This window comes from Pongo abelii, chromosome 7 (genome assembly GCF_028885655.2).
Source record: "Pongo abelii isolate AG06213 chromosome 7, NHGRI_mPonAbe1-v2.0_pri, whole genome shotgun sequence".
Taxonomy (NCBI): Eukaryota; Metazoa; Chordata; class Mammalia; order Primates; family Hominidae; genus Pongo; species Pongo abelii.
The window spans coordinates 62465018-62492987 of NC_071992.2; the positions used below are offsets into that span (position 1 = coordinate 62465018).

The 27970-nt window shown below is 42.5% G+C and overlaps 1 protein-coding gene across 4 annotated transcripts in view; it reads right to left on the reverse strand.

Annotated features, from left to right (window-relative positions):
* PRKDC (protein kinase, DNA-activated, catalytic subunit) overlaps positions 1–27970 on the reverse strand; it is a 180925-nt gene that overhangs the window by 106499 nt on the left and 46456 nt on the right. For all 4 annotated transcript variants that reach the window (XM_024251029.3, XM_024251026.3, XM_024251027.3 and 1 more), the window contains exons 26-38: positions 24050–24157; positions 21748–21974; positions 19536–19630; positions 17630–17729; positions 16321–16454; positions 12290–12538; positions 9458–9681; positions 8233–8441; positions 7736–7868; positions 6766–6924; positions 5161–5364; positions 1098–1283; positions 599–703 (exon numbers count right to left, since the gene is read on the reverse strand). In XM_024251029.3, the coding sequence (XP_024106797.2) occupies positions 599–703; positions 1098–1283; positions 5161–5364; positions 6766–6924; positions 7736–7868; positions 8233–8441; positions 9458–9681; positions 12290–12538; positions 16321–16454; positions 17630–17729; positions 19536–19630; positions 21748–21974; positions 24050–24157 (2133 nt within the window). The remainder of the gene's footprint in view (positions 1–598; positions 704–1097; positions 1284–5160; positions 5365–6765; positions 6925–7735; positions 7869–8232; positions 8442–9457; positions 9682–12289; positions 12539–16320; positions 16455–17629; positions 17730–19535; positions 19631–21747; positions 21975–24049; positions 24158–27970) is intronic.

Sequence of the window (27970 nt, forward strand, 5' to 3'; positions counted from 1 at the left end):
TCTAGGCCGGGTGTGGTGGCTCACACCTGTAACCCCAGCACTTTGGGAGGCCGAGGCAGGCAGATCACTCGAAGTCAGGAGTTTGAGACCAGCCTGGCCACTATGGTGAAATATACTAAAAATAAAAACATTAGCTAGGCCTGGTGGTGCACGCCTGTGATCCCAGCTACTCGGGAGGCTGAGGCACAAGAATCACTTGAACCCAAGAGGCGGAGGTTGCAGTGAGCCATGATTGCGCCACTGTACTTCAGCCTGGGCGACAGAGCAAGACGGTTTCAAATAAAAAAAAAAGGAGAGAAAGAAATGTTCTCATGTCTTGGAGAGGCACACTGAACTGAAGCAGATACAGGTCAGATAACACGCCCGGTCTGCTTGGCCTTCCTTGCCTGCTGACGGGTGGGTTGACCGCACAGGTGAAACACACACACCCACACAGGATGGTTATCGAGACTGGCTAATAAGTACAGGGGGATTACTGTGCTAGTCTCCCTACATTTGAACACGTTTGAAATTTTCCATAATAAAAAATTAAAAAATCACAAATAATATGAAAATAGAAGAGAATGTAATCCAAAAAAATAAATATTTCACTGTTTACCTTTAAATGTAGATCCAGCTTTGTGTCAGCAAGTAGACTAATATATGTTGTAAAGACTTCAGGGAATGAACCATGACTTGTATTAAAAGATACAGACGAATCAATCTAAAGGAAGGAAAAGAAAAACAGGACACATTTGTATATTACATCTCTATTTCCTTTAGCCCATTGCTCAAATGTTTAAATTCCAGAAACGAACTGTAAATTTAATTTTGGGCTTCAACAATATTCTCACAGTCTTATTGTAAAACATTGTAACACTATCTGTTAGGACAATACATGCAAAGGTACCTTAAAAAGATATAGCATAAGAAATAGTAAGTCTAATAAATAATGGAAAAAGTTTAAGAAGGTAAATATAAGCAACTATCCTGTCAAAATATTTTCTTATTTGTCAAACCAATGAGCTTTTGGAGCAACCTCCATCAAATTTTAAAGACACAAGTTACAGAGTTCAGAAGAATAAACATGACTGCTTTTTAAAGGAATCTCAAAATACCTGTAAAATTTTTGCCAGTAAGGCCAGCACTGCCATTTTAGTTTCCAGAGGGGAATCTTTGGCCCACCATGAATCACACTTCTTCCAGTGTTGCAGAATTGTAGTTGCAAGTTTTAGTCCTTGGTGTTTCTGGCTTGCTCGCTCCCTGAAGCTCTGGTCTAACATGCCATTCAAAACGGCACTCACCTGAGACAATTTCGTTGTGAGTGAAGAAAAATTCTTAATTTTGAGAATGACAGAAAACAAAATTTACCTTTATTTCAAAGCTATTCTTGGAAAATAAATAAGCTATTTCTATAATAGATGTTTATCTACTTCAAAACTCCTTGCGTTTGATTTGAGGTACACTTTAACCATAGTTTTTCCACAGAAAGTACAGGGTGGCCTTAGCTATGTCATCAGGCTCATCCAGCTTCTCCTGGCTTCCCTAGTCTGGGCAGTCTAGGAAAAAGGAGTGCTGCAGCTCTCTTCCGTCACCACCACCACCACCACTGTACATGCATGCACAAGCACACACAGGTGTACACACACAAGCACACAAATATGCACATATGCACAAATGCACACTTCCTGTCCCACCACTGTACACGCATGCACAAGCACACACAGATGTACACACATAAGCAAACATGCACCCAAGCACATACTTCCGGTCCCACCACCACCATACAGGCACACACTAGCACACACAGGTGTACACACACAAGCAAACACACACACACGCAAACGCACACTTCTTGTTCAACTACCATCATACATGCACACCCACATTTCCTGTCTCACCACCACTCCTGCAACAGAGTGACAGGCTAATTTTGGTCAGATTAACATTCACTATTCCTGTCATTCTGACTATGCAAACATTTTTCACAGATGTTCCAAGTAGAAACAATGCTTTTCCCTTTTTGCACATTTTGTACTCTCTGAAGCTAACCTTGTTTGCTTTCATTGCTCTTTTCAATGTGTCTGTCATTAATTCGTCATCAAACTCTCCCAAGTTATGAAACTGCTGCAAGCCCTCTAAGCCTATCAGGTCTATCTGCCCCATTTCTGTGGCAACTCAGCTCCTGATCTGCAATGCTGGTGCTGGACCTGGTGCTGGGCCATCCATGCCTCTGTGCAGGGCCGACGTACTGTATCCAGCACCTTCCCCTGTCTTGGCTCACTGCCTGATCACTCTCTACGCAGCAGCATCGTGATGAGAGTGCACAGGGACCTCTTGGGCATCTGGCATGTCTAAAACATCTGTATTCCACTCTCACATAATGGATAATCCAGCTGGATTCAGAACTCTAGGCTAAAGATTTCTCTTATGAACTGTGGAAGAAATCTGGTTCAAGTCTTGCAGTGTCCACACTGCTGCTGAGAAGACATATGTCATTCAATTTCTAGATCCTTTCACACATAACTGCTTTTTCTCCAGTGGAAACCTGAGAATCTTTTCTTGTAGTGAAACCCCACGGTTCTGAATTCTCAAGAAATGTGCTCCACGTGGAGCTGTTTCTGTGCACCATGCTGGACACTCCATGGCCCTCTTCTACCTGGAAACTCAAAGCCTTTGCTTCTGGGCTCCTCTGGAGCTGTGTCCTCAGCAAATGCCACTTCTGACCCCTGCTCTCTGGAGCCAAGGCCTTGCTGCTCAACCTCATGCATGAATCCCTAGTCTCCTCCTCTTTTCTCTCATGTTTTCTGTTTTGTCTTTCACTCTACTCTCTGTGAGAGTTACTCAAGTTTACCTTCCAAACTCATTTCATTTTTAATTTCTGATGCCTATGCTTAATTCCCAAGAGAACTTTTTTGTTCTCTAATGTCTTTTTTGTTCTCTGATGTTCATTCTCCATAGCAATTCTTATTTCACGGTTTTGTCTCTCATCTTTCAGTTTTTTTTCTCCACCTTACATTTCCATCTCAGTGAACAGGACTTGCCACAGTTGCCTGTGTCCTGCTACGCCCTCTGGCGTCCCTTTCCTCAGGTGCCTGGGCCCTTGGGCTGCCGGCTCACAGGTATCACCCGCCTGGAAGCGCTGTGCAGCATGCAGGGCTCGCTGGTGGGATCACTGTCGCTGACCCAGCTGGCTGTGATGCCTGCATCTTTATTTTCGATTAGGGCTTGTCAGGATATTCTGGTGCCCTGCCAAGGGCAGATGCTGAACTGAAAGTATTCAGAGGCAAAGGGCAGACAGCCTGAAAGTCTAGAATTTAGGTAGGTTTGCACTTAACTTTCCTCTTTTCCTGATGGTATCCATATATTCAGCCATGCCAGAGCCCCCCAGTCTGGAGGTCTCTACCCCCTCCAGGGAGTCACTGCCTCCTGCCTTCTCCTCAAGTGGGGAGGATCAGACCCCCAGTAGCAGAGACAGGAGGCTGCCCTGCAGGGGAGAGCTGGCCTTCGCCCAATCCTCTCTTCTCAGCCTCTGCTCACCCCTGCTCCCCATGTCTGCCCTACTGGGGCTCAGCACATGTGGACCCCAACTTCCGATGGCTGCATCACCTCACAGCTATCTCAAACTCTGCATGCAGTCTGCCACACCTGTCCTTTTGATTTACAACTCTTGTCACTCTTGGAAGTCCTTTTCTCTGTGTCCTTTGAGATTGTAGTGGTGTTTTTAAAATCTCATTCTGTTACTTTAGAGGAATTTAGGGAAGGAATAGAGGTTAAAGGCGTATGTTTTTTCTATCATTTCCATCAGAGGTCATAGTTTACGAAATCAGAATGTTAAATCTGAGTGTCATCTACTATGATTTTATTTCTAATTTTAAAGAATACAAATCCCTACTGCCATCTACCACAAAAGATTCCCCTACAACAGACGAGCACTGTTTGCAATAAAAGCTCAACTTAGGAAATCATGTACTCTCCCTTAAAATGGTCATATCAACAGTTAACAGTTTCTGACCACAGAACAAGTTAAATTTCAAAATCCCAGAGGTTTAGCAAACAAAAGTCAATTATATATTAAATACTGATCTCCAGAGAGTCAATGTGAGGGAGAAAGGGGGACACAGCAGGAACATGCCAGAAATGATAACTCAGCATCGAGGCCACGAGAGAACTCTGAGAACAGAGAGGTCTACCGGGGTGCAGAGACCTGCCTGCAGCTGGTATGAATGCAAAGCCAGCTCTGAGCCCCAGGACGGGTTTGTAAGCTCCAAGGCCACATCTTGGCAAATGTCAATATCCTGCATAGCTGTGCCTTATAATATTTAGGCTTAGAAATTTGCAAAGCATAAGGGAATAGAAAAAACAATCAATGTTTTAACATCCAATAACACTCATTAGCTATTTTTACTTTTTTGAGACAGAGTCTCGCTCCATCACTCAGGCTGGAGTGCAGTGGGCACGATCTCAGCTCACTGCAACCTCCGCCTCTCAGGTTCAAACAATTCTCCTGCCTCAGCCTCCTGAGTAGCTGGGATTACAGGCGCACACCACTATGCCCGGCTAATTTTTTGTATTTTTAGTAGAGACAAGGTTTTGCCATGTTCGCCAGGCTGGGCTCGAATTCCTGACCTCTGGTGATCCGCTCACCTCCGCCTCCCAAAGTGCTGGGATTACAGGCATGAGCCACCATGCCTGGCCTAACATTCATTAACTATTGATAAGGGGTATGTTTTGGGTTTTTCTGAGTTTGTTAAAAGCAAGAGCTTTTAACCTTCTAGGAAAAAGTCTTGTCACACTTTAATGAAATATTTCAGGAATATGGCAACCCTTTTATAAGGATTATATAAGAAAATATTGACCGGGTGCAGTGGCTCACGCCTGTAATCCCAGCACTTCGGGAGGCCAAAGTAGGCAGAGCACGAGGTCAGGAGTTCAAGACCAGCCTGGCCAACATAGTGAAACTCCGTCTCTACTAAAAATACAAAAAATTAGCTAGGCGAGGTGGCAGGTGCCTGTAATCCCAGCTACTCAGGAGGCTGAGGCAGGAGAATCTCTTCAATCTGGGATGCAGAGGCTGCAGTGAGCAGAGGTCGTGCCACTGCACTCCAGCCTGGGTGACAGTACAAGACACTGTCTCAAAAAAAAAAAAAAAAAAGTTTATTTAAAGGGAAATTTTGTTACCATTTTGGGATTATCCACTGATGACTGCATGAGCTCCAATACAGCAAGATCCAGATTTTTCAATAATTCTGTGTTGACTGTTTCTGAGAACAAGCTATAGAAATACTCCCCATGGGAGAAGTGGATGACGCTGCTCTGTGAGCTGCCCAAGGACGCCGTGGACAGCACTGCTGGGTTCAGGAGAAGACTCACAAGGCGCTCACACTGGGAAAAAGAAAGGAGAGGTACCATAACCGGGGCACATCTTTGCATGGCACAGAAAGACCCTTGGGCAACTGATAACTTTGAAATTGGAGAATGACACAGGTCTAAAAAGAGCCTGATATGTGAAGCCTGGATTCAAGCTGAAATTGTATATATTTCAACTAGCCTCCGTTTTCTAGGTTTCATTTTGGGAAAGAAATCTTCCTTGACCCATATTTCTTCCAAATGTCCAAAAATCTTGTTGTTGTTTTTTCTTTTTTGAGACAGGGTCTCACTCTGCTGCTCAGGCTGGAGTACAGTGGCGCGATCTCGGCTCACTGCAAACCTCCACCTCCTAGGTTCAAGTGATTCTCCAGCCTCAGCACCCCCGAGTATCTGGAATTACAAGTGCATTCTACCACACCTGGCTAATTTTTGTATTTTTAGTAGAGACAGCATTTCACCATGTAGTTCAGGCTGGTCTCGAACTCCTGACCTCAAGCAATTCACCCGCCTTGGCCTCTCAAAGTGCTAGGATTACAGGCAATAAGCCACCCTGCCCAGCCTTGTTGTTTTTAAAGACAGGGTGTCACTCTGTTGCCCAGGCTGGAGTGCAGTGGCATGATCATGACTCACTACAGCCTTGACTTCCTGGGCTCAAGCGATCTTCCCACCTCAGCCTCCTGAGTAGCTGGGACTACAAGCATGTGCCACCACACCTGGCTAATTTTTAAGATTTTTTTGTAGAAACAGGGTCTCGCTATGTTGTCCAGGATGACTCAAACTCCTGGGCTCAAGCCATCTGCCTACCCCAGTGTTGTTGCTTTGAGGATAGTCTATTAAGGGTGAGTATTTTTAGACAATTTAAATATGTAATTGTTTACATTAATTGGACAAAGGGGTGAAAAAGGGGTTTCTGCTACAGAAGAAAGGAAGTTGGGATGGAGTGAACACAGAGGGCTGGCTGCAGATTTCAGCTACAGCAGGGACTATTTAAGGCCAGCCCTGCATGGTTCAAAGAGCCATGAGGATTTTTTTTTTGGAGACTCTGGTTCCTCTGGAATTATCCTTCAGAGGCCCTCCCAATCATCCATGTGAAGGACCACCAAGGAGAGGAGAAGAGGCCACATGTCAACACGACTCAGCTTCATAGTCACAAAACGTTCTCTAGCTAATTCCTTTTGGAAACAAAGTGGGACAGACAAAACCTCAATTTAAAAAGAATGTTGTTCTATTCCGTTTTTTTTTTTTTTTGAAACTATTGAGAAAATAATCTTTTAGAAAGTTGGCTCATGCAAATCATATAATACTTGTCCAGCTAAAACCTTACTACCCAAATTCCACAGTTTCTAGAGACACCTGCAAGTGACATATATATTTCTATTATTAGGGGAGTGCAGCATGCAGAGGTGTTTTTCCTACCAGTCCTCCAAAAGCAAAGGCTAACTCCAGAAGTCCGCTGGCCAGCTGCTTACAACTGAGGTCTAGAGAAGGCAGACACTGTCTCTCATCTCCAGGGGCAATGCCTTTATAAACCAGGGAAAGAAGTTCTGTGCCAATAGAATGATGCAGATCTGTGGACTAAAAGAAAGCCAACACTGAAATGCCTAGCAAAAAGATTTTTCTTAGAAAAAAACAACTTCACTCCTCTCATTAAATAAAAAACCCACTTCAGATAGCACTGACAATTACCTTCCAATATTCAGAAAAATTTTAATTCAACTTTGCTTTTGTTGTTCTGGCTACTGTGAGACAGGGTCTCGCTCTGTCGCCCAGGCTGGAGTGCAGTGGCACAATCGTGGCTCACTGCAGTCTCAAGCTTCCAAGCTCAAGCAATCCTCCCACCTCAGCCCCCTGAGTAGCTGGGACTACGGGTCCGCGGCACCCACTCCTGGACAATGGTTTTTTTTTTTCTTTTTTTTTTTAATTGTTTGTAGAGATGAATTCTTGCCATGTTGCCTGGGTTGGTCTCAAACTTCTGGCCTCAAGCAATCCTCCTATCTGAGCCTCCCAAAGTGCTGGGATTACAGGTATGAGCCACTGTATATGGCTCAACCTTGCTTTCTATGCTAGATTCTTCATTTGTGTAGTCTTGCCACAAAGGCACAACAGCAGTTCCTAAAGTTTTTCAGAAAGCTGCTCTGGAAATACCTAAATGTCCTTTATTCTACTTTCATTTTATATTTATAAATTTTTACATTTGCTTTCATATTTATATTGATATATCATAGATATACAGATAGATAATATCTACATGTCTAGAGCAAGTATTTCTATAATTCCCATTTCAGCATGCTCAATACATAAAAGACATTTAAGAAATAACATAAATAAATACACTAATTATCATACTAAAGCTAAAATAAATATAAAAACAATAAGTTATAGTTACCTGAGATGGTAATATACTATGCAGAAGCCCAGCTCTGTGAAGCTGTTTACAGGCAGACACAACAGCAGCCAGCCTGCTCCTGTCCACTTGCGCGTCAGGGCCATACAAGTTGACAGCACAAAGCTCCTCAATGCTGGCCATGTGACAAAACAGTAAATTAGGTGAGCTCTGATCTTGTTAAATTATCAAGATACACTGAAAAAAACGTTTGCACTGTTATGAAAGCAAACAGAGGCAACATCTAACAGGATCCATACGCACTAAGCTAGCATGGAGATCAAACATGGCGCTAACCATGTCTGAAGTTTGCTTAAGTTTGGTACAGGGAAGGCACTGGTTAAATGTGATTTCTAAACAACTATTGAGGTCACTGGCAGCAAACATCCCACTGATATGAGCCTTCCCTGAGGAAGCAGGAGCAGCTGCAGGAGCACAGCAACATACTAGGGCCTGAAATTCCAGGACAACATGTCCCCGATTGTGACCCAAGTACCCACCTCTGTGCTGTTATTTTCTCTCTCAGATGGGTCTCCAGGATATCTTTGTATGGGGACATCTTAAGAGCTTTCATCAGGTTCACACAAACATCAGGAAGATGAGCCATAACCTGGACGTCTCCGATGTTGAAACCTACGCTCGCGGGCTCACACAGCGTCTGCACCAGGACTCTCATCAGGTGTGTATTACACAAGTCCTTCTTCAGGAGCTGTAACAGATTGTTTGATAAAAACATTTTGTCAGCCAGCATTTCTATTTTCACCAAAGTGCAGGGCCCACAAGGTTGGGAACTTCCGCCTGACTAAGGGAGAGGTGGGCAGAGTTTTCTGTAAAACGGGGGCACAGTAAACACTTGAGGTTTGTGGGCTAGACAGTCTCTGCTGCAACTCCTTACGCGTCTGATAAGAAAGCAGCACAGACAACAGGTGGACATAGGTGCACAGCCATGCTCCTATGTAGCTTTATCTACAGAGCAGGCAGCAGATGGGGTTGTGTCCATGGACAGGGTTTCCCCGCCCCAACTCAGTACACTGCTGCATCCCAGGGCCTGGCGTGCCACAGGCAACTGGCAGAGATTCCCTGAATGAATTGACTGGAGTTTGTTTACACAGTAAGCCTCATGGATACATCTATAAATATTTGCTAGTGTGTGTTTCCTAAGGTAGATGTTTGATCATAGCATAAAATACAGCATCCAATGAAACAATTAGAAAAAACTATTTTGTATTTTATTCACAGTGAAACTCTGAAGGACATGCAAAGTTTCATGATTTTCAATAGATCATTTATCATGACTGTAATTAATAACGATGCATTGTAATTTTGCAAATTGCTAAGAAAATAGATTGAAAAGTTCCCATCACAAAAAATGTTACACATGTGAGGTAACAGATACGTTAATTAGCTTGATTTAGCCATTCCACAAGGCAAACCATATCAAAACACCATGGTGTGTACCATAATACAGTTTTTGTCAACTAAAATAAATTGACAAATTGATTTTGACATATAACTCTTCTGACAATGCAAAGTTTTAGAAAAGCCAAAACCTGGCCTTCTCTTCTTGGTTCTTCCCGAAGTCAGGAAAAGCTGGCTTGAGAGGATGAAATATAATAATAATAATAATGATAAATTTTTATTAAAAGCCAAAATCCCTTCTAACAGAAACCTTTGAAGTAGTTTTCCAGTACCAAAAACTGACCTCAAATTAACAGAACAGCCTACCTTCCATCCTTCTGGGGAGGTGTTCAGCAGAGTCGTGGTAAACTCCATAATCCGGACCACAACGGTGCATTTGCTGTAGTTGTATCTTTCTCCCTCTTGTGGGCTTGGTCTGTTACCTGCTGCCCCAGTGCCAAAGCACTTTTCTGCTGCTATAATGTCATGCATGGCAATGCTTTCTAAAAAGAAAGCCACTGCTTTCAAAAGTGAAGACTGGGCTTCAGTACCTAGAAGCAATTATATTAAAATATTAATATATGCTTCCTTTCAACTCCACTAAGATTAACATAAAATTGCTTCTCTAAGTATAGGCATGATATACGTTCAGCAAAAATTCAAAATTTTTCAAAAGAAACAAACAGCTTAATAATAGCTGAATAAAGTGGCAGTTATTTTTTCTCATATCAAAAGGACACATTGATGGAAGGTCAGGTCTTTATTCCCAAACATTACATGTGAGAAGATAAATTAATATGCTCATTTTAAAGGGCGATTTGGCAATTCATACCAAGTTTTTAAAAATATGCATGTCAATTTCTATCAAATGTTTAAAAACTCATTATGCTTTGATCCAGCACTGAAATTTTAACCTAATGAAATGACTGCAGAATTGCAGAGATGTGGTTGTAAGAATGTTCTTTTTAGCACTGTTATCAATAATGAATGTTACTAATAATGAAAAAATAAAAAATCCTGTCCTTCAAAGAACAGAGACAAATTATGGAGCAGGTGTGGACGGGCACCAGTCATCTTATGGAATCAACTTTCAGATCAATCCTCAAACAGGCTTTGTCATAAAACTCGTTTGTCTGAAAACACCCTGGAGCTGGTTCTCCTTTCCCATCTCAGCCTGTTCATCAGGACTCTCCTGCCTAATGAAAGACAGACCCACCCTCACCTCTCTCCAGTCTAACTGTAGTTTATTACTCCAAGGTGCACAGCCCTTCAGAGCGCCAAGGGACAATTTAAAATACTTGTACACTGTTGAAAGAGTAAAGGCAACGATTGAGTAGGAAAGCCTTTTTCTAAGTCTCATGGTTTCTAATTCTTTGTTTCCAACATAATTTAAGGAAAGTCAAACTGTCAACTGACCTCATTAAAAATAATTTTGATACATGTATTTTGATGTATTCCAAGAACTGAGATAACTTATATTAAGAATTATTCTCAGCCAGGCGCGGTGGCTCATGCCTGTAATCCCAGCACTTTGGGAGGCCGAGGCGGGCGGATCACAAGGTCAGGAGATCGAAACCATCCTGGCTAACACAGTGAAACCCTGTCTCTACTAAAAATACAAAAAATTAGCTGGGCATGGTGGCGGGCAGGAGAATGGCATGATCCCGGGAGGCAGAGCTTGCAGTGAGCCAAGATCGCGCCACTGCACTCCAGCCTGGGCAACGGAGACTCCGTTTCAAAACAGAAAAAAATGAATTATTCTCAAAAACCAAATATCCTTGAATCCAACAGAATATTGGATTGTAAGACACACTGCAACCATGGATCTGTTAAATATGCAAAAATGTACATTTTAGAATAAATCAAATATGGCACTTATTTATGTGAACAAGTTTTTTTTGTTTTGGTTTTATTTTCTGAGACGGTGTCACCCAGGCTGGAGTGCTCTGGTGCGATCTCAGCTCACTGCAACCTCCGCCTCCGGGGTTCAAACGATTGTTGTGCCTCAGCCTCCCAAGTAGCTGGGATTAACAGGGACCTGCCACCATACCTGACTAATTTTGTATTTTTGGTAGATACGGGATTTCACCATGTTGGCCAGACTGGTTTCGAATTCCTCACCTCAGGTGATGTGCCCATCTCAGCCTCCCAAAGTGCTGGGATTACAGGTGTGAGCCACCGCGTCCGGCCATGAAAAAGGTTTTTTAATACTAAAATCTATACATACAAAAATAGAATTCCAACCACATAATTTTACATTTTATATGTAATAATTATCAAAATTTTTATTATATTTGTTGTTGTGGCAGTAAAAAATGTAATGTGCACTAATAACAAATGTAATAGTAACACAGAAGAAAATTTTTTTTGAGACAGGGTCTCACTCTATCAGCCCAGGCTAAAGTACAGTGGCACAATCACGGCTCACTGTAGCCTCAACCTTTCAGGCTCAAGCGATCCTCCCACCTCAGACTCCCCAGTAGCTGGGATCACAGGTGTGCATCACCACGCCTGACTAACTTTTGTATTTTTTGTACAGATAGTGTCTTGCCATGTTGCCCAGGCTGGTCTCAACCTCCTGGGCTCAAGTGATCCTCCTGCCTCGGCTTCCCAAAGTGCTGGGATTACAGAAGAGAGCCACTGCGCCCAGCCAAGGAATCTTTAAAATGTACATCTTTTCATTAAAAAGACGTAGATAGGGATATAGTAAAATCTTATGCAAAAAAACTTAATACTTTAGTATAAAATCATTTGAAGGGTAGGAAATGAGAATATGAATTCAGGGACTCTGCAAAATTTCCAATAAAGCAGCTATATTTTAAAGCCAATGATGCCGTATATAAAACTGCTACAGTATTTATTGTTCATGGAATACTTTTTTTTAAAGTAATATTAACAGTTTTGTGTATTTAAAATGTCAACATTTACAACACACCAGAAAGTATAACTTTTTCAGTTATATAAAGCTATGAGAAAAACTGTATTTGTCAACTTTGAAGTGTGAAGGAAGGAACCCTTGCAGAGAGGTGACATGAAAGCACGGGCAAGGTGGTGCACAGCACCTACCATCATGTCCCTGGGATTCTGACCTGGCAGAGCCACTGCCCAGGGTGACTCTGGCAGCACGACACACACCAGCATGAGGCAAGGGTGACCTACCTAGGACCTGGAGCGCTCCCACAGTTCTCTCGCCGATGAACGTGTTGTAGCACTCCAGCGCAGCCAGGAGCAGGTCCAGCCAGCATAGCGTGGCCTGCAGGCTGAATGGCCCCCGAAGGTGCAAGAGGGTGGGCTGGGCCAGGATGCCCGAGGACTGGCCACAGCTGCCCCCCTCAAAAGTGTTGATGAGAAAAGAGACACCTTCTTCCTTGAGAACATCTTTCAGCCACAAATTAGGGGATCTGTTGCCTTCAAAAAGAAACAAAATTAAAATACACACATATACCTACATTTCTTTAATCTAATCTTTGTACCTAAAATTTCAAAATGTTATGGGACAATCTTTTTTCATTTTACTACACATTCAACTTGTTTCACTGTAATTACTTCCAAGAAGGTATTTCCACCACAGCAACTCTCTTCAGGTTCCTTAAACATTATAAAAATAGTTGGACACCATTTGGAGTAGCTGCATACTAATACTCTTTTCCCTGCCTTTTTATTTAAAAATTATTATTCCTTTAAGTCACAAAACAGCATTTGCAAATGAGAACAATAATATCTACCTCTTGGGCTGTTACAAAGATTAGCTGAATTAAAGTAGTTAATATTTGAACATGCGCTTAGAATAACATCTACCACACAGTAAGTGCAGTGTTTGTTAAATAAGAGAATCAAATGAGCCATTTTTTTCAGGAAATTTTCTTTTAAATATTAAACTTCTTCTAAATTAAAAAGACAAATACATAAAACTGCATTTTGTATGCTCTGAAATCAGTAGCACTGAAAATGTCAAATCATTCTGACTCTAATGAAGAATTCAAAACATGTATCTCTGATGTATTAAAAACAGAATATTTGGCCGAGGGTGGTGGCTCAGGCCTGTAATCTCAGCACTTTGGGATGCTGAGATGGGCAGATCACTTGAGGTCAAGAGTTCGTGACCAGCCTGGCCAACATGGTGAAACCCCATCTCTACTAAAAATACAAAAATCAGCCAGGCGTGGTGGTGCGCGCCTGTGGTCTCAGCTACTCAGGAGGCTGAGGCAGGAGAATCGCTTAAACGAGGGGGAGGTTGCAGTGAGCCAAGATCACGCCACTGCACTACATCCTCAGCTACAGAGTGAGACTCAGTATCAAAAAAAAAAAAAAAAAAAAAAGAGAACATTTTGTATATTAAGAGGACGAATATTCTGTAATGTTCTGTTACTTTCACTAAGAAGAGACAAAGAAATGTATAATAATGAGCAAAAAATAAATAGTAAGATATTTACATTCTACATCAAGAGTGACAGAAGAAAAATGATAAAAAGAAAGGACACAGAAAGGCAGATCGAGAGAGAGCAGACAAGGGTACATCACAAGAAGACAGAGAAGCTGAAGACACAGACAAGCACGCCCAGCCCTACTTCTTCCTTGGTCTCCACCAAGGACCTGCTGTCTGTTTCTGGGCCTGGACCACGCTGAGTCTCAGTATTCAGAAGCCGCCAGGAGCTGTCTCTCTTGGACACATGTCAGAGGGACAACTCTGCACCTGTCGTCAAGTCCTACTGATCTGGGTGTTCCTGTACCCAGGACTGCTGCTACACAGTGAGCTAAAGAGACACCTGACACAGACGCTTAAAAACCGCTGAAGGAAGCTAGATGCAATGGCTCGTACCTGTAATTCCAGCACTTTGGGAAGCCAAGGCAGAGGACTGCTTGGGGTCAGGACTCAAGACTAGCCTGGGCAACATATTAATACCAAGACCCTATCTCTACAAAAAAACTTAAAAATGAGCCAGGCCTCGTAGCACATGCCTGTGTTCCCAGCTACTCATAAGGCTGAGGCAGGAGGATCACTTAAGCTCAGTTTATGGCTGCAGTGAACTATAATCATGTCACTGCAACCTACCTAGCCTGGGCAACAGAGTGAGACCCTGTCTCTTAAAAACAAACAGATGCTGCACACCTGCAGTCCCAGCTACTAAGGAGGTTGAGGCAAGAGGACCACATGAGCCTAGGAGTTTGTGTCCAGCCTGGACAACATAGTGAGACTTTGTCTCTAAAACTGAAAAGGAAAAAAATAAAAGAAAACAAAAATGCCCACTGGGGGATAAAGATACCAAAGGAGAAAGGTGGCTACACCCTGGAAGGCCACAGAAGAGATAAATCAAGGAAGGCTCCTTAATGTTATACAAATTATCTGCTGGAAGAAGGGCAAGGCTCACCTACTACTTAGCAGCCTTTGTCCAACAAAGCACAATGCTGAGAGGTGGAACTCTATTTAGTTCAGAATACATGAGGTCCGTATCACAGGCAACTGAGAAGAGAATAGCACTAGAAATGCCTGAGATCAGTACAGCTGAGGTCACAAGAAATCCTATGTGCTACCAGAGTCACAGACTCAATGTGAAACAGTGGTCTGCCCATAAGCAGCTCCACCAACATGCTATCAGGGTCTCGGTTCCTACTAAATACAGGAAAAATGCTGCCCACTACCCTCCAGCCCTTCCCCAGCCACTAGTCCACTCTTCAATGACTAATTTCACAAGGTTGCTGTGAGAATGACATAACATATATTAAAAAAAAATTGTTAGCTAAACACATTAAGCAAATTGAAAATGCTAGGCCAGGCGTGGTAGCTCACGCCTACAATCCCAGCACTTTGGGAGGCAGAGGCTGGCAGATTACGAGGTCAGGAGTTTGAGACCAGACTGGCCAACATGGTGAAACCCCGTCTCTACTAAAAATACAAAAATTAGCCGGGTGTGGTAGCACACGCCTGTAATCCCAGCTACTCTGGAGGATGAGGCAGGAGAATTGCTTGAACCCAGGGCGCAGAGGTTGCAGTGAGCCAAGATCGTGCCATTGCACTCTAGCCCGGGCGACAGAGCAAGACTCTGTCTCAGGGAAAAAAAAAAAAAATTTTTTTAAATGCTAATTTTTTTTAAACAATTATCTAAATTAAAACACAGATATACATTTCTATTATATACGTAAAATGATATAGTACAGTAAATTTATACTTTATTATTTATATAGCATATATAAAATAATTGAATTCAGTTATAGTATGTATTTATATGTACTCTATAGTATATAATATGTAGTATATAACATTATAATATATCCTATAGTATAACAAAATGTAGAGTCCTTCTTAGTTTTAGAAGCCTGGAAATATATAAAGTAACTTTTTTCCTCTTATTCCATGAAGAAAAAGCCCAGACAGAACTCCAACCCAGGCCAGGCGCAGTGGCTCACGCCTGTAATCCCAGCACTTTTGGGAGGCCAAGGCGGGTGGATCACGAGGTCAGGAGATCGAGACCATCCTGGCTAACATGGTGAAACCCCGTCTCTACTAAAAATACAAAAAATTAGCCGGATGTGGTGGCGGGTGCCTGTAGTCCCAGCTACTCGGGAGGATGAGGCAAGAGAATGGCGTGAACCCAGGAGGCAGAGCCTGCAGTGAGCCGAGATAGCGCCACTGCAGTCCAGCCTGGGCAAAAGAGCGAGACTCCATCTCAAAAAAAAAAAAAAAAAAACAACAACTCCACCCCAACTTTTGCCAAGGAACCAGTACACCCATCTCACCCAAGGCGCTCTCCACGCATGGCACAGGGCTGTGACAGCCCACAACGGGGGAAGGCAGGGCTTGATCTGTCCTGAGCACAGCTTCCCCACTCCCAAGCTATCAAACCTAGGTTTGGACTTAATGGACAAAACTGAACAATACATTTATTCCTGAGAAATCTGTCATTATTTCAGTCCATAAGCAGTTTAATGGTTTAGTAATTACTGAAAAGCACAGGTTCACTGCTTTCCTTTAATATGATTTGAGATCATTCCTACTTAGGATGCTGGCAATTTCTTATTAATCACATGCTGAAACAGAACTGCATTACCTCATCAACTATTAATATTCTGAATCTTAACTGAATACCATGTTAACTGCCATGATCACCCAATTACTCAATTCTTCTTTACTTCTTTTAAATGGGATAATAAAGCAAACTGTAGCGAAATTAAAAATATACAGATTACCATACCTGGCAATAAAGGAACGAATTTATAAAAGAGTTCAATGGATTTGTGTCGACATTCTGTCTGGGGCCTCCCACAATGAGCTAAAAGCCACTTGACCAGATCCAATAAACACAATGACGCGGAAGGTGGAAATCCTCTGCACAGAGACAGCATACTGTCATTAGTCCCTCTCCAACATGCAACATTCAGCTACCAAGGCTCTAGAAATCATAAACTCATCTTTATCACACAGATATACGTAGAAACCCCACTAAAAGGCATTTGACTTATTTTTAATGTATTATAATTCGAGTGCAATCAAAATAACATAGGTGAAATGGGTCCTAAATGCTGCTCATGTTCATTTTTTCATGTGGGGAAAAATTTAAAAGTTCTCCTTAAAAGAACAGCGCTAAGTATTTTCATGTTTCCTTTGCAATGTACCTTGTAAAGCAGTGCTTCTCAAAGTGTGGTCCCTGGACAGCTGTTCCAACATTACTGTGCACTTGTTATAAATCCAAATAATCTGGCCCTACCCCAGGTGTACACAGAAATTGAAGGTGGGGCCAGCCCAGCAATCTGTGTTTTAACTAGATCTCCAGGCAATTCTAATGCATGCTAAAGTTAGAACCAATGAACTAAACCAATATCGTAAGTTAATAGTAGAATCTGGAAGAATCAACTTTTAAAACAACTGAGAAAATATTAATAATCCAGTACACATGGGACTGTGCTTCTCCAGAGTGGCGGTCACTAGCATGGATAACAGATGTCCCCAGACACCCTGCAGAGATCTGGAGGGGCTTATGGAGGGCACTCACCCTACTGGAGAAGGCAACACCACTAGGATGGAATAAAGGCAAAAACTGGAAACCACTGGCCAACATCCCAGCCTTGGTTGGCTCTAAGCAGTTTCATTTCCTAATTTTATAATTCCATGTCTGTCAAAATGTTACTATTTGAACATTCAGTTCATACACTTCAAAATTTATGGAATAATGGTTCATGCATATTCTAGTCACATCATCCACATCAAAACATGTTCAAAATTAGTGCATATTAAATAAAACGTCTGTTACAAAACTAATTTTCAATTTGTATCTACTATCTCAACCCAGGTCAAATACCTTACACCTTATCCCTTAAACCAAGTATTTTCAAACACAAAGCTTTTTAACGTTTTTGGAAAACGAACTCTTCATACTTCCACACATTCCTTGTTTAGGAAGTAATTCCTTATACTTCCACAGATCCATCCCAGGTTGTCCTTCATTAGCTGCAAATTAGTTTTATGTTGTGGGAAAAGACGGAAAAGGAAGCAAGATCACCTACCGCGGCAAACGTCGTTTCTTTGCTTTATTTAAAGAAACATGCTTCTTTTCAATGATGCGGCATAGGTGATCAATGGCATCACAACACTGTTGAATTGTACCTGTTCTCAAGTACAAAGACATATTTCCAAAGAAGGCAGATATAGCTGATTATTATTAAATTTGTATTATAAATGTGTTGGCCTAATTTTTAACTGAAAAGGTAATTTTACTATAGATTTAATATGTTTTCATCCCTAAGAATAATAAAATTAGATAAATGATTCACACTGCATATTCAAAAATGAACACAAAACCCATATTTAAGACTGCAAGATAGCATGGTGCGTGCACGCACAAACACACGCACACACACAGAGCAATGCCATACCTAACTAGAAACCGTACCACCACCACCTCGGCCACCCAAAGCACAGCCTCTCCTAATGGACCTGAGATGGAAGAGACCTTGCAGGTATTACAAAACCCACATACCAGAGCCTGTGGACTTCAATTTGTGGCTATTTTAAAGGGGTGTAAATCCCTTGACCTCCCTTCCTATGCAGGATAAACTACGGTATCGTTTGGTAATACAGCCTCTGGAGAAGGACAACAGAGGTAAGATGGTGAAGTCACTCACAGAAGTCTGGAATTATTTAGGAAAGGAGCCTTATACATCTTATTTTGACCTGTGTCATCAAGAAAAAGTTTTCTATGTTTTTTATATATGTCAGTGATCACAAAAAAAGTTTCACTTGTTGAAAAAATTCACCCATATGGGAAATCAAGATAAACAAATTTAAGCTATTTGACAATGAGGACTAAATTGTAAACATTTTTTCCCACAGTAGACTATCAACATGAAGGATAACACAGCTCAGTTTGTCTTTTTAAAAAATAAACAAAGTTGCCAGGCGCAGTGGCTCATGCCTGTAATCCCAGCATTTTGGGAGGCTGAGGCGGGTGGATCACGTAAGGTCAGGAGTTATAGACCAGCCAGGCTAACATGGAGAAACATCTCTACTAAAAATACAAAAATTAGCCGGGTGTGGTGGCAGGCCCCTGTAGTCTCAGCTACTCAGGAGGCTGAGGCAGGAGAAACGCTTGAACCCAAGAGGCGGGGGTTGCAGTGAGCCGAGATCGCGCCATTGCACTCCAGCGTGGGGTACAAGAGCAAAACCCCATCACAAAAAATAAACAAATAAAATAAAATAAAATAAGTCAAGACCCGTATCAGTGATAAAGTCCTGCCACAGCTGTGTGGCCCTCTTAGTCAATGTCACGCCTGGGCCTCTGTGCCCCAACTACATCATGTGATGGGACCAATGGGGAGTTAAGAAGTCTTCTAGCTCAACAATTCTATGTAGTTCCTAATAGCTTCTCGCACAGAATTTAATTGTAATCATTTATTACTCTCTTAGCTATTTTGGCCTACTTCTGACTTAATATCTTTATAATATTCCTTCATCATGGATGAAACAGCTTTATCACAGTCCTGTAATGGGACCCACTTTCTACTTTCTAAATGATCACGAGTGAGTGCAGAGGCACTGACCACATCTCAGTGGTTATCACATCCAGCTTCTTCAGCACAATATCTGCACATTTTCATGTTCTGTCATCATAGCATCATACTGTCTGACTGGCTTCGTTGTCTCCCCTGCCCTGGGCAGGATCTGCAACCAACCAGGGTCAACCTCAATGGCCACCAGGAGTATATGGTGAGTCAAAGAGAATGAGGGCACGAAAAAATTATTAACAAGCTGGATTTGAGGCACTGAAGGGGCTTCTCTTCTCTTCACATTTATTAATTTATAGAACTCTTGGAAAAAAAAAAAACCTTATAAGAGAATTACACGAGCCTTGACTCCTCATTGGGGAAACTCTTCAGACCTGTAAGGCAGACAGAACACTGAAGCAAAACGTACCTAAGGACTTCTCATCTGCATGTGCTAAGGCCAGACTCTCCATGTATATCACCAAGGCTTCAAACACAAACTGTTCCACCAAAGACTCTTCTTCCCTGTAAAATAAAGAATAGGAAACCTCACCTAAGAAAACAGTAAAGCAGAAAGGACAAAGAAGAGAAGGAGTGGAATTAAAGAAGGCACACATTAATTAAATTTGTTTTCTGTGGCTGGGTGCAGTGGCTCACGCCTGTAATCGCAGCACTTTGGGAGGCCGAGGCGGGCAGATCATGAGGTCAGGAGATTGAGACCACGGTGAAACCCCGTCTCTACTAAAAATACAAAAAATTAGCCGGGCGTGGTGGCAGGCGCCTGTAGCCCCAGCTACTCGGGAGGCTGAGGCAGGAGAATGGCATGAACCCAGGAGGCGGAGCTTGCAGTGAGCCGAGATCCTGCCACTGCACTCCAGCCTGGACGACAGAGCAAGACTCCATCTCAAAAAAAAAAAAAAAAAAAAAAAATCTGTTTTTTGTTTTTTTGTTGTTGTTGTTGTTGTTTTAAAGGCTCAGCTGGGTGTGGTGGCGCATGCCTATAAAGATCACTTGAGCCCTGGAGTTCGAGACCAGCCTGGGCAACAAAGTGACACCCTGTCTCTACAAAAAATTAAAAAAAAAAAAAAAATTAGTTGGGTGCAGTGGTGCACACCTGTGGTCCCAGCTACCTGGGAGGCTGAGGCAGGAGGACCACTTGAGCTCAGGAGGTTGAGGTTGAGTCATGATCCCCCCACTGCACTCCAGCCTGAGCAACAGAGCAAGACCCTGTCTCAGACAAAAAAAGGGGGGGGGGTGCTCAGTGTTTTAAAACATGAAACAGGTGCAGTGGCTCACACCTGTAATCCCAGAACTTTGGGAGGCTGAGGCAGGGATCACCTGAGGTCAGGAGTTCAAGACCAGCCTGACTAACATGGTGAAACCCCGTCTCTACTAAAAACACAAAAATTAGCCATGTGTAGTGGCGGGCGCCTGTAATCCCAGCTACTCGGAAGACTGAGGCAGGCAAGTCGCTTGAATCCGGGAAGCAGAGGTTGCAATGAGCCGAGATCGCGCCATTGCACTCCAGCCTGGGTGACTGGCTCCAGCTCCAAAAACAAACAAACAAAAAAAAACAAAAAAGAAAAACCATGAAACAACCTAAAATACTTCTCAAAGATACCTCCTCAAGAGCAGACTAGAGGAAAGCTACATGAACCAAAGAGGCAGCACACGCTCTGTTTCCACACAAGTGCCTCTGTCCCTTGCGTCTGCAGAACTGCTCATCTACCTATGTGGCTAATTATTATCTATGTGTCCTTCTGAAATGTAACCCTCATGAAGGGCTGTATCATTATACCTCCAACATGGACACAGGTCTGGCACATCATTTTTTCTTTTCTTCAACTTTTAAGTTCAGGGGTACATGTGCAGGATGTGAGGTTACACAGGTAAATGTGGTACACAATATTCCTAATAAGGAATGCTGGATGATGAACACCACTACCTTAGGTCAGCGACCACTTGTCTTTTTTCTTGGACCTCTGAAATCGCCTGTTCACTGGTGTCCCAGTCTTCAGTCTACTCAGACCCACTCTCCACACAGCTACCAGCAAGTGGATTTTAGGAGGAAATCTAAATGCATCTCTCCCTGCACCCACTACTCCACAGATCCTCTGTCACTAGAGGTGACCTACGCTCCTTACTACAGCAAGCAGAGCCCTCCTCACCAGCCTCACGACACCTGCCTCCAAACCTCAAAGGACTTTATCGCCTCAGACACCTTCCTGTTTCTTATCTCTACCCTCCACCACCCACTAACTTTGATCTAAAATGCCTTGGCTGACTTCCATTTATCCTTCAAGTCTCATCTCCAATATAAACCCTAGCAAGAGGCCACAGCTAACCTGCTCACCCTGGATCAGCTACTCCTCCTCTTGTGCACCCAAAGCCCCTGTATATGCGTCTTTTGTTGCATTTCCAAAATGACTGAGACAGTGTTTACATGCATTTCTCAGCAGTTTCCAAGCTTCTGGAGTGCAAACTGAATTTTAATTCACTTTTTATTTCCAGAAGACAGCACAGCATCCAGCACATAATTACTTACTAAATGCAGGAAATATGACACATGGATACACAGAGTGAAACTCCAAGTCACTTTTCAAAACCACAAGTTTCTCTTCTCTGTTGTGTAGCTTACAAACCTGAATTCCCTGTAGATATTATTAAAGGCAAGTGATGCTCCCAGCCTCTTGAAAGCATTGGGGTGAAGCGCGAGGCTGTAAAGTCGCTTGAAAAGCGATTTGGTGTTTACTGGACTCTTCTCCTGCTGCTGTGGTGTTATTTGCTTAATGGACCATTTAAGGAATTCTCGAATACACCGACCACAAAAATCTCTTAAAGTACTGTCAACAGGGTCCACAATTCCATCCTGAAACAAAACAAAGAGACCTTGATTGTACTAATTTTTATAACCACTAACAACTGAATACTCTTGGTCTATCTCTGAGCATAACTAAAGTATGTTAAAAATTAATTTATAGCACTAGTCAAGAAAAAAATAAACATTAGTAAAACCAATCTCCATAGTGTATCCAGAATCTAGGCTTGAGTAACTATTTCCTTCTGATATAATGAAAACATTTTCTTTTAAAGAAATTAATAAACTGAAAAGCCATGAAGAGGGGAGAGAAAACTTTAATTATAACAAAACAATCTTTCCCTTCCCTGAAAAAAAAGAAAATGGCTATATCCTAAGAATTTCAGAGGAATTCTGATTGTTGATTTTACCCCCTAACAGCTTTTGAGACACTTTGCATATTGAAGTCAAAGAGAATACGACCCTCGGAAGTTTCAAAGAAACTGTACTGCTCCATAAAGGAAAATCCTATGGAGGCATGAAGAGCAGCCCCCATAAAGGTCCTGCCGAAAACAGCTATGGACATTTGACCAACGACCACACAGAGATGTGGTAACAAAGTTATGCTTTGTTTCCTTCTAGTCATGACGCTCTCTCAGATCTACAAAGGAAAAGTTTAACTTGAAAATGTACACTCAACAATGAATTAAGAGAGTTCTGCCTAACACTTCCAGTTATTAGCTACATATAAAATCCTTTCTTGCAGAGGTAATTAGAATCCAAAAAGGTAACACAAGCCACGGTAATGGGAGGAGAGGGTGCTTCCTGCTTTTCAGAGCAGAGGTCACCAGCGCCACGTGGTGATGCAGGGAACAGCAGCTCCCACCAGGAAACCCACGGCCCTCCTTCACTTGAGTGCTGTGCTACTGAGTTCATGCTGCTTCTTTACCTTTTCTTTCCTCAACTATCTCGTTTTACTTCTCAGATTTCTATCTGAAGCTCTTACTTAATCTACTTTCAAGGATCAAAAGGGAGAAAAGAAACAGAAAACAACTAAAATAAAAACTTTTTAACAGAAACATTATAATGAAAACGTGAATGCAAATAAGCCATAAATTAACTTTAACTAACTGTATTTACTATACGTAGGATTCACTGGTAGACACTGCAGGGAATTAAACTACAGGTTTAATTATGTCACCACCCTAACGAATGGTCAGTCACTTTCCCCTGCCCATAATATGACTAAGAAAGGTCACACTCAGAGTACACTGCCAGCAGCATAACCAGGACTGTGCAGGCGACATAAACTTATTTGCACAGGTTCAAAAATTATAGTAAAATAAGCATCAAAAGACACTACAATTTAGCTGGCCTCACTGCCTCTGCCCTCAGTGAGCTGGCAACCAAATTCTAAGATGCTGCTTCTCTGTGTCAGGAGAGTTCTGTGTAAAAGGTGAACTGCTGTTTCCAGGGCCCTTTAGTTATTGAATCTGAGTATAGGACAAAATTGGATATACTCAGAAATTCTTCTTATTCTTTGTTTGTTTTTGAGACAGAGTCTCACTCTGTCACCCAGACTGGAGTGCAGTAGCACAATCTCAGCTCATTGCAACCTTTGTCTCCCAGGTTGAAGCAATTCTCATGCCTAAGCCACCTGGGGAGCTGGCACTACAGGTGTGTAACACCACGCCTAGCTAATTTTTCTATTTTTAGTAGAGACAGGGTTTCTCCATGTTGGCCTGGTTGGTTTCCAACTCCTGGGCTCATGCAATCTGCATGCCTCAGCCTCCCAAAGTGTTGGATTACAGGCGTGAGCCACTGTGCTCGGATCACCGCCAAGGTGGGTGGATCACTTGAGGTCAGGACTAAGACCAGCCTGGCCAACAAAGTGAAACCCCGTCTCTGCTTGAAATACAAAAAATTAGGCAGGCATGGTGGTGTACACCTGTAGTCCCAGCTATTCAGGAGGCTGAGACAGGAGAATTGCTTGATCCTGGGAGGCGCACGTTGCGGTGAGCCAAGATCGTGCCATTGCATTCCAGCCTGGGCGACGGAGCAAGACTCTGTCTCAAAAACATAAATAAATAAACATCAAATACAACTAATCGATGGAAATAAGAGGAAAAGAATCAACTATTACTTACCAATATAGCTTCTAGTAAGGCGACAGTATCCTGACTTTCAAATTTCTTATTGTTAGTGAACCAGTGAATCAGCTGCATAACTAGTGGCTCATACAGTTGCCTTGTCACCTGAAGAAAGAATACCATTAAAGTTAATTCCCTTCATGTTAAAGAAATGTTACGCTGTAAAGGGTTCCATTTAAATGCCATTTGCAGTATAAAATTAAGTAATACTACTACCATGGTTGTATTAGTTTCCTTTTTTAGTTCAGGCTCAAGTGGTCCTCTCCCACCTCAGCCTCCAGAATAGCTAGGACTACAGGCATGTACCACCACACCCAGTTAACTTAAAATTTTTTTTTGTAGAGACAGGGTTCCACTGTGTTGCCTAGGTTGGCCTTGAACTCCTGGCCTCAAGTGATCCTCCTGCCTCAGCCTCCCAACGTGCAGAGATTACAGGTATGAGCCACCATCCCCAGCCCCATTAGTTTCCTTTTCCAGTTTAATTCCATGATGAAGAGTCCAGCAAAGAAAAATATGCAATGAAAGCTCATTGTTCCTCTGATTGGGAGGGCAATTTAGGATAGATATTATTGGGTTTGTAATACTCATCTTTATTCATTTGATCTTGAACGTGCACAAAAGATATCCTGGATTACAGACAATCTAGTCACTATTCAACAACTATTGTACAAAGCAAATAACAACCCTGTGGTTCCCCACAGCCTAACTGTCTCCCCTTGTGGTGACAAAATGAAAGCCCAATCAATGTCCTATATACACAAATTCAAAGCCTGTACCACAGGGGAGGAACACAGAAAAACAGATTTAATCTGTTTATATACAGGACAAAGAGGAAGCTGCCTCTCCCACTGCTGCCAAAAGGAGAGAGGAAAACCTCTATGGAGATGGGATGAAAAGGATCCTAGGTCTAATCTCCTGGAACATAAATAAAGCCTCTCCAGAGGCCAGGTAGCCCCGTGCTCCCAGGCTTTGTAAAATCCAAGATGTCTCCAGGCCTGGGCTCCTCCCTTATGACAAGTAAACCCATACCCAAGGAGGCAGAGCTCCTGTCTTCCTAGAAGCTTGGAAGTGTAACCTAGTGGCCTGGTGGAGGTGAGACCATGTGGCCATCTTGGAGCAACAAGAGAAGTGGATCAGAGCAATTAGCTAGACAAACTGCTACAGATCTAACCCTCATTATACATGAGAGTAAAATGCTGGCCAGGCGCAGTGGTTCATGCCCATAATCCCAGCATTTTGAGAGGCCAAGTCGGGAGGGTCTTTTGAAGCCAGTTCAAGACCATCCTGGGCAACATAGGAAGACCTTGTCTCTAAAAAAATTATTTTTTAATTAGCTAGGCATGGTGGTGCGTGCCTGTAGTCCCAGCTACTCAGGAGGCTGAGACGGGTGGATGGCTTGGGCCCAGGAGGTGGAGGCTTTAGGGAACTATGATTACACTACTGCACTCCAGCATGGGTGACAGAGGGACACCATGTCTAAAAAAAAAATTAAAATGGCCAGGCACAATGTAATCCCAGCACTTTGGGAGGCTGAGGAGGCCGGATCACTTGAGGTCAGGAGTTTGTGACCACCCTGGCCAAAACAGTGAAACCTCTTCACTAATAAAAATTCAAAAATTAGCCGGGTGTGGTGGTGGTCGCCTGTAACCCCAGCTACTTGGGAGGCTAAGGCAGGAAAATCGCTTAAACTGGGAGGTGGAGGCTGCAGTGAGCCGAGATCGTGCCACTGCACTCCAGACACAGTGAGATTCCGTCAAAAAAAAAAAGTAAAACGCTTGTGGCGGAAGTTAAGGTGAACACTCCCTACGCTGATATCCTGTACATTTCTGCCTCAGAGGCCAGGGCTTTTATAGGAGCACTGAGCCATCCAGGAGACCTTTATTCCCCACAGTTATTGAGCTCAACAATTAAGTACTTTGACATTAGAGGTCCATACTGTAGTTAATGTCACCTCAAAAATGATGCAAAATGTCCCAGGGCTCAGACTAAACAACACAGAGACTCTTCCAAACAGTCTTTCTAGTCTTTGAAGCTATTTTTTCTCCCTAATACCTTCACTGGCCTCTATGAAGCAATTTTTAAAATTAATCAATACAAAAGGGTCTTAACTTTCAGTTTGGAAGTTTAACCTGGTCTTAAAGCATCACTTTTTTTTCCACAAAAGAATCATACTGGTGTATTTTTTTTTTTTTTTTTTTTTTTTTTTTTTTTTTTTTTTTGAGATGGAGTCTCGCTCTGTCACCCAGGCTGGAGTGCAGTGGCGCACGGTCTCTGCTCACTGCAAGCTCCGCCTCCCAGGTCCACGCCATTCTCCTGCCTCAGCCTCCCGAGTAGCTGAGACCACAGGTGCCCGCCACCACGCCCGGCTAATTTTTTGTATCTTTGGTAGAGATGGGGTTTCACCATGTTAGCCAGGATGGTCTCCATCTCCTGACCTTGTGACCCACCCACCTCGGCCTCCCAAAGTGCTGGGATTACAGGCATGAGCCGCCGCACCTGGCCAAGAATCATACTGTTTTATTCTTAGTACGTAAGTTTTTTAATACATGTATACATAGCCAGATATATATATATACAATACAGACATACCCCTTTATAGAAAACCATCCCTCTACAATCCTACATCCCAAAGGTAACCACTGTCAACTTTCAAAATATTTTATTTATATACTTTTTTTTTTTTTTTTTTTTGAGACAAAGAGTCTTACTCTGTCACCCAGGCTAGAGCGCAGTGGTGCAATCTGGGCTCACTCAGACTCCCGACCTCTGACTCCCAGGTTCAAGTGATTCTCCTGTCTCAGCCTCCCAAGTGGCTGGGATTACAGGTGTCCACCACCATGCCTGGCTAATTTTTGTATTTTTAGTAGCAACAGGGTTTCACCATGTTGGCCGGGCTGGTCTCAAACTCCTGACCCCTGGCCAATTTATATACATTTAAATATGTGTATATACATGTGTAAAAATAAAAATAAATCTGCCAAGGAGGAGAGCTCCTGTCTTCCTGGAAGAAACCAGTAACTGGTTTCTTCTTAGAGTACTTTCCACGTAAACATATGCACTCTATCAGTGTTTTCAGTAGCCGCCCAGTACCTCAACTATGGACGTACCACAACCCAGCTACCAGAACCCTACTGCTAGAAATGCAAATATTTCTAAACTATGACTACCATACAGAGTGGAGAGTCCTGAGCACACTGTTTAAGCAGCTCTCTTGTAAGGAAGCTGCTAGGCCAGGACTGTGGTCACCCAATCCGAGCCCAGCTGCAGAGCCTGTGCCTGCGTCGCCCCACCAACCATGACGTGCAGGGTCCTTTCCTTGTGCCCTTGGCAACACCAAACATTGTTCATCTTTTAAATATTTCACAGTAGCCAATATCATTTTAATTGGAAGTTCCTTGTTTACAAAAAGGTTGACTATTTTAAGATACATTCCATCGGCCATTTACATTTCTTCTTTTATGAGCTGCCTATTTTTTTCTTTATACATTTGTCCATTTTTAAATCTGATTTCTTCAGTAGTATGTTGCACATTATGTATATGTTACAATGTTGGTTTTGTGCCATTCAGTAGTCTTAAACATTTATAAGGTCAAAACTATCAATACATTAACACTTTTATGTGTCTCCCTATCTGTACAAACTTTATAGAAAGACACAGAAGGATGCCGATTATAGAAAAGTAATGAAATCCATCCAAGGAGCAGAAATCACACTGCATACAGAAGAAAACGTTTTGAAATGCTACGAGTCTACTTTTTGTTAACAAAACATCTACACACGTCAAGATGTGTTATTATAAAGACATTCTTCAGACTTTCCAGAGGATCTAACATCTTTTCCCAGGGAACAAGCATGTGAAAGGGGTGACATGAAGGTTCATTTTTATCTTTGAACATTTTTATATTATAAACTGATGTG